The sequence below is a fragment of the Colossoma macropomum genome, unplaced genomic scaffold (assembly GCF_904425465.1).
Source record: "Colossoma macropomum unplaced genomic scaffold, Colossoma_macropomum, whole genome shotgun sequence".
NCBI lineage: Eukaryota > Metazoa > Chordata > Actinopteri > Characiformes > Serrasalmidae > Colossoma > Colossoma macropomum.
The window spans coordinates 22,996,833-23,004,049 of record NW_023494803.1 but is presented as its reverse complement, the minus strand read 5'-3'; the positions used below and the strand labels follow the sequence as shown (position 1 = coordinate 23,004,049).

General features: G+C 42.2%; 1 protein-coding gene across 1 annotated transcript; it reads left to right on the top strand.

Annotated features, from left to right (window-relative positions):
• The first annotated feature begins 1,157 nt into the window (after positions 1-1,157).
• zfp36l1a (zinc finger protein 36, C3H type-like 1a) lies at positions 1,158-6,348 on the top strand. Its single transcript, XM_036592837.1, has 2 exons — positions 1,158-1,373; positions 2,856-6,348. Exons 1-2 carry the CDS (start codon positions 1,305-1,307, stop codon positions 3,921-3,923), a joined length of 1,137 nt encoding a protein of 378 aa, XP_036448730.1. The 5' UTR covers positions 1,158-1,304; the 3' UTR covers positions 3,924-6,348.
• Positions 6,349-7,217: the final 869 nt, after the last annotated feature.

The window sequence follows — 7,217 nt, the reverse complement described above, 5'->3', positions numbered from 1 at the left end:
ACAGCGAACAGCTGCACAGTCATGGAACAGGAGGGTGAAGACTTGTGTTTGCCACAATGGATTTGGATAGAGTTAAAGGATTTCATAGTTCTCACCGTTATCTAGAAGCAGAATGACTATAAGAACTTTGTGAGGTCACTTGGGTCTTGAATTTCTTTTGCAGTCACAAAATATCCTGAAATAGTAGTCTGTTAAGCAACTTCTAGTCGGGCCTTGATATTTCTTCACGTGAAACAGTATGAACAATCACCTTATCTCAAATTGTACACCTAAAATCCTTAGGCTACTATATTTGGTAACCCTAGATATCAAAGCACAGTGCACAATGCCATTTTATCTGCAGCAATATGAGCTGAGCAATGCTGCATTGTTGTATGTGCTGGGCCACACTCTTCGTCAAGGGTTAAATAAGCCAGGAGCACCGGAAAGTCCCACATGTGACGTTTGAGGAGAACAATTAAGTGCTGGCTACATTAATTACACAGCGGATATGTAGCTGAAGGCCAAGGATACAATTAAGGGTAGAGTCTTGAAATAAGCAAGTTCTCTGAGTCCAACTGTAATTATTTCAATAATGTCAGTGTTGCTGTTATTGTAAGCGTTTAAATAGTCATGTTATGGAATGTTGGTCCAAAAGATGGACTAGTATGAGCAGCAACATGGCAGCAAACAAATACAACAATCCACTTTTTAAACACAGGTATAGTCCTAAGAGTCAAATACACAAATCTGATGAACAGTATGCACTTTAATCACTTAAGTTAACTGTAACGTGTTGCTCATGAAATTAAACTCTTGTACATGTGAATAAAGACGAAGGCTAAGTTACAGTAAGATCATATAAGCTATAGTTATAGTAAGAGCCAATAAGAAGATTACAATATCTCCCACCTAATAGTACAAACTGTTTTGTGCGTTCATTAATCAACATTGTTGCATGCATGCATGAAGTTTCACAACAGCAGCAGCAGCAGCATTATTTTGAAGCTGCTGCGTGCATGTACAAAGATCAAGATCTGTTTCAAATCCCGAGCACTGCAAGGTCTGCGTTAAAGAGGGAGGGAGAAAAACTTGATTCACAAGAAAAAAAGAGGCAGCAAGAAACGCCCTAAACTATTGACGCTCTCTTAGCTCCTCCTGCATGCTTTTTATATAAAGGAAATGCTGGGCGCGCAGGCAGGGTAGAGGGGGTTCTCTGTGAGGGCAAAAAAAGGAAAAGTTCACAGGACACGAACCCGTTTGTAAAGCATCGTCATATCGCAGTACTTTCGCGCCTTTTCGTTGTTACTTTCCTCCTTTCTAAGATGACCACGGCTGTAGTGCCGCCTCTTTTTGACTTCAGCGAAGTTATCAACAACAACAACAACAACAAGGTACGGGGAAGTTTTGCTGTCCTACGTAGTTAGCCCAGTTAGCTTAAACTTCGTGCTGCGGAATGTGAGAAATGAGTGGCTGTTTAGGCGCTGAGTTGACATGATTTTGGTAGCATAAAGTGTTTAAAAGAGTTCTGGTTAAAAACTGACCTTGTTTTCGTGTAGCTGTGGTTTTGTATGGAGATAACAGGTAGTCTTATAGGCACTGTTTTAGCTGAAGCAGCGTAGCTGCAGACCGAGATTTGTTGGGCCCAGCTCACAGCAGCACTCGCGCTACGGACTCGTGAAGTTCACGTGTTCGCTCGCGACATTTTATCGTTAAATTTCGGAGGGAGTGAAACGCGTTTGAACGGGAGCGGCCATGTCAATGCACCAGCACAACTTTTACCAGCGATGAATGGAAGACGTAACTTAACCGTTGTACCCTACTTGGCCAAACCTTAAAAGTGTGCTGTTGTTGGTCACAGTTTCCACTTTAATAACAGTAAAATGACGGAAATTAATCTTGTAAAAAAGAAAACAGGACGGTCTCCTGACCAACGTAAACTTGTACAGAAGATTTGAAACTCCTAGAAAACGCGGCTTGGCCGGGCGAAGTTGGCTAAGACCACTTACTGCGCTTGTAAATCAGTTATGCCTGTAGTCAAGTTGCTTACGAACTGGCTAGCTCCATAACTTTGTTTTCCAGGCGATACGTCAGGTAATATCAGTCCTGGTGAAGTTGGATATCTAGCTAGTCTAAATCCCTGCCGAGACAAACTGTTCTTAACACACTTTAAACACATTAGACGTTATAATGCCCACTACAAAGATTTAGACAGCAGCTATTGTAGGTAAGGTAATGGTTGGATCATCACTTTCAAGCTTGCTTTTTCCCCTTAAACTTAAGTATATTACATTTTATTTCTTGCAAATGTCTCGCACGTTGTGTTGAGTTTTACAGTCGTATGCTAAATGCCACTGAGAAGAGTATTGTTTATATTAATACTACTGTGAAAGAAAGGAAGCAGGGCATTATCTTAAGTAGATATGGCATGTTGAAGACCATCAACTTGGACTTTGTTATCGGTGTCGCCAAGATACAGAGAAATTCCCTTGTACGATATAGGACTTTCATTAAGGCCACAGAGCGTGGTTAGTTGTTGTTCTTCCACATGAGTCTGTCGCGCTCACTCACCTCCCTGCGTTCCATGTACTCAAGCGGCCATGCATTCCTCTGGTGGGCAACTCGCCAAACCAGCTGCTCCATAGGCCTGTATTTCCTCATTGGTTTAAAATAACATTAACCAAAGGTTGTACGCAGCAAAGATGTATATCTAGAAGTTTGATTTACTATTTCATTCATGCCTTGTCTAAGATTTCCAAACAAGTCAGTGTTTAAATTTGCATGATGTGACCATGATTAATGTTCTTTTTTTCTCAGACTTCACTGAGGTAAACTGTATTCTCATCAACCTTTCAATGTCTCTCTTTGATTCGCAGAACAACAAAATGCTGAATTACAATAATAACATTCTCAGTTCTCCACACACCATGTCTGTGCCCTGCACTGGAGCAAATCTTCCCATCTCCAACCCCACTGGGAGCCTGCTGGACAGGAAGGCTGTGGGGACACCCTCCATTGGTGGGGTTTACCAACGACGGCACTCAGTCACTTTGCCCAGCAGCAAGCTCAACCAGAATCAATTTCTGAACAAGGCAGACCCAGCCTTGCTGGGGACAGGGATGGGTAGCACCGGCGGTAGCAACAAAGAAAACCGGCTCCGAGACCGCTCTTTCTCAGAGACTGGGGACCGCCTGCTGCAGAAATGTACAGGCCCTGGTGGCCCTGGAGGCAGCCAGGTCAACTCCAGCCGCTATAAAACGGAGCTGTGCAGGCCCTTCGAGGAGAATGGTGCCTGCAAGTATGGTGACAAGTGCCAGTTTGCCCATGGCATCCATGAGCTGCGTAGCCTCACCCGCCACCCCAAGTACAAGACGGAGCTCTGCAGAACCTTCCACACCATCGGCTTCTGCCCCTACGGCCCCCGCTGCCACTTCATCCATAATGCAGAAGAACGCCGTGGGCCTCCTCCTGCCCCATCCCCACTCTCCACCTCCAACAAGCTGGAGAGACCACGTCTACAGCACAGCTACAGTTTTGCTGGGTTCCCCAGCTCTGGCGGCTTGAGAGACAGCCCCACTTCAGTCACCCCTCCCCCCATGTTCTCCCCAGATGAGCTGCCTGAATGGCCCAGCAGCAATCCCTTCACATACTCCAGCCAGGAGCTGGCCAACCTCTTTGGTCCCAGCTTGGGAAGTGGACCCTCGTCTGGAGCTGATCCCACTGCCCCAGCGCCATCCTCTCCATCTACAACTCCTTACTACTTCAGGCCCATGTCGGAGTCTCCTCACCTCTTTGAGTCTCCGTCCAGCCAGCCAGACTCCCTCTCCGACCAAGAGGGTTACCAGAGCAGCTCGGGTAGCAGTCTGAGTGGCTCAGAATCGCCCGTCCTTGACACCACACGCCGACTGCCCATCTTCAGCAGGCTTTCCATCTCAGATGACTGAGGTGACCAGAGCCAGATTCCTGCATTGCTCGCAGTAGTAGTGGTCAGAAAGCACGAGGGACGAGTACTCCCTCTACCTCCTGCCTACTCTTTAGCCTTCTAGAGGCAGTAGACTTCCCTCGTTCTATCACTTAGGCTTTAAAAAAAGATGCAAAAAAAAAATCAACAAAAAAGATGCAGTGAATTAAGGGAACTCCTTTTCAATTTATTTAACCACAACAAGCAAAAACTCCCTCTTCGGCCCAAAAACCTGTTTGCTGCCTTGGCCTCATCTCATAGACGCCCTGCCATGACATGTGTGACTGTGCCAAAACAACTAGAGCAGGAAGTGGAATGGTGAAAGGTAAGAGACTGTTGTGCCAGGTACTACTGCTTCAGTAGTGCATAGCAGAGCCACAGGTGGCATGTTGAGGGAGTAGTTCTACGCTGAGGACCCTTCCTCCCCCCTTATAGCACCACTCAACTCAAGGACACTCTCCTAACTAGCTGAATGGGTTTGATAGAGTCTCGCTTAGATCATTCACAGCTGTCTGAATGCAGACCAACGTAAGAAAAAAGGAAATAAAAGTGCCTGGGGTTTATCATGCAAGTGTTGAGGTGAAAGGACTACTGTCTCTTTTCCCCCCCTCAGTTTCTAACAGCCTGATGTAGTAGCTCTTGCTCTGAGCATTCTTCTGCCCTCCTGTTAGATGGCAGACATCAGTCTGCAGGAAGGACTTCTCATGAGGTTGAAAATGGGAGTTCAAGAATATATTTGGCACGTTCTGTTTTTATCATGTGCTGCCTGCTCTGGCTTTCTCACAAAACTAGCGCAAAAGCCTGAGATTGGGTGCCTTCACTCAATAATGAACAATTTTTGCTGTCCCCCACCCCAGTTTTCCCATTGTGGCTGGTCACTTGGTGTTTGTTGGGAAGGGAATGCCTAACTGGCTATTAAACTTTAAGACTGACTTTCTACCCACCTTCCAATCAGCAGAGGGGAATTCCAGCGTTCTCAAGGTGCAGCTGAACTTCCTGTGACTTTATTTAGATCTCCAAGCTAATTTGCTTTTCCATAGAATCTGCTCAGATGATCACTTTGTAATTTCATCACATCTTTCCACCTCTTTTGTTTGACTTATTGTCATTGTTTATGGTTATTATATTATTATTATTATTATTATTATTATTATTGTTGTTGTTGTTGTTTGGAAAAGAAAACTTTCAAGACAGAAGGTTTTGCTTGTCACTGCTTATTTAACTTATCAAACATATTTATTGGTGATCATATGCATTTTTTTGTTAATTTTGTTTGTATTTATCTTGATAATGAAACGATAGAATATATTTTCTTTTATGTTAAATTATGATCTTCTGTATTAATCTTAAGATTGTGAAGACTTGTCAACTTTCTTTTTTCACAGTTTAATATATTGTACTACAATTACTTGTTTGCAACTACACTTTGATAAAAATGAAACTTAATTTAAAGAAAAAACAAAAAAATCTTCTGCATTTTGATTATTTATTGTAGATTTTTCATTCTTTTTCCCAAATATTGGACTGCAAAACTATTAGGCCTAATGTTTCCTTGATAGATATTTGGACTCACTAGAAAGCTTGACATCAGTACATTCATCTTTATTTCTTTAGTCAATCTTCAGTTGTTGCACCCCTTTTGTTTAAGTTGAGGCAGGTTTAGTCCTCACATGTAGCATTTTTTTTTTCCCCCCTTAGTACCGGAGATAGTAGCGGAAGATACAGCACCAGTTTGAAATACTGAACTGTATACTGTGAGTTCTAGATATCTTGTTGTCAGAATATCTCAAGGGGACACATTTATCAGAACGTTGTTACTAGAGACAGAAGTGAGTTCGATTCAAGTTGGACTTTCATGGCCTTAAAGCTTCTGCTTCCATTTTAAGTATCACCTGAAGTGCATTCTCTTGTTGCATATGTGTTCATTGAGATGATTGTGGTGTGATATCAATGCAGGTTACAAAACTTCAGTGTTAAAAGCAGTTCTTCCAGTTACATGTGTAAATTAGATGAATTGCAGGCAATAACTGTGACCAAATGGGTTGGAGAATAGGTGTCCTTATTTTTGTTTCTAATTGGTTTTTTGGAACCCTTCTTCCAGCCCAAATGTAAAGTGCCTCTTTTTATACATTCCATTGAGCTTACGCTCCCTGCCTTGAATAATGATGCAGACGACGATAAAATACGTTTGAGTAGTTATTCCTTGTTTCCTCAATGGAATTGAAGATTGAGAAGATTTGGTTAACAGGATAGACACAACGAAAGTATCTAGCCTAAACTGTTGAATGTATTTTTTAAACAGCTTTTGCTGTTCACTACAGTAATTTCTATGTGAGTTTATATAAAATTGATTGCTTTGTTATGACTGATTGCAGTTAAAACCAATAAACCCCATATTTTTCAAAAAATATGTAGTCTGGAGTGTTTTCTTTTGGGAGTTGGACTATGTGAACATCACAATGGATGAGTATGAGCAAATGTGTGCCTCAGTGGCAAATACTATTAAAACGATTACATAAATTGCAGTAATAATGCAGTGATTGTGCAGAGGAAAGTTTCTGGCAACTGCCGTCATAGCTGGCACCAGTCTGATCATTATGGCTTTCCTAATCATTATGAAGATGACTGGGCAACATCAATGCTAAAAAAAAGTCTCGTGTACAGCGTATTATCGAACATCAAATTGTGTCTTTGTTTGTAGAAATGAGGGAGTTGCTAAGAGAAGCATGATCATTGGTAGTCTAGAGAGGATTGGTGGGGTATTGACCGGACCAAGATCAAACTTCAACTGAGTGTGGCTGATTACACAGAGGGAATGGTGGGAAATGTCCCTGGATTCTCCTAAACAGCTGACTAATTCATCAGAATTCCAAACTACTCCCAGAAGAGCCATGTACTGAGAATCGAGCTGTCAGAAAACTGTTAGAACTGAGGTGACGCTGAAATTCTCAGGGCCACCACATGATTGTGTATGCTTAGCCTTTTCTCTCAAGCTGTATAAAGAGCTAGCCTGTTGTGGTTTGCTATTGTATAACTCCATCAAAGTTAACTGAATATTCCTTTTTATGCACCCATGCAATATTACACTGCAGATTTGTGTATTACTGGTGATCCTGAGATCTAAATCTAAAAGGCTGGAGAAGCATATAAATTTGAATATATTTTCCTCTGATTTAGGCCCAACTACACAGAAATGGAATGGTAATTTAGTTATGTTTGACATAGGCCTGTTAGTTTTAAAAGAAGTTATAGAAGGCTATAAATGCAAAACGTCATA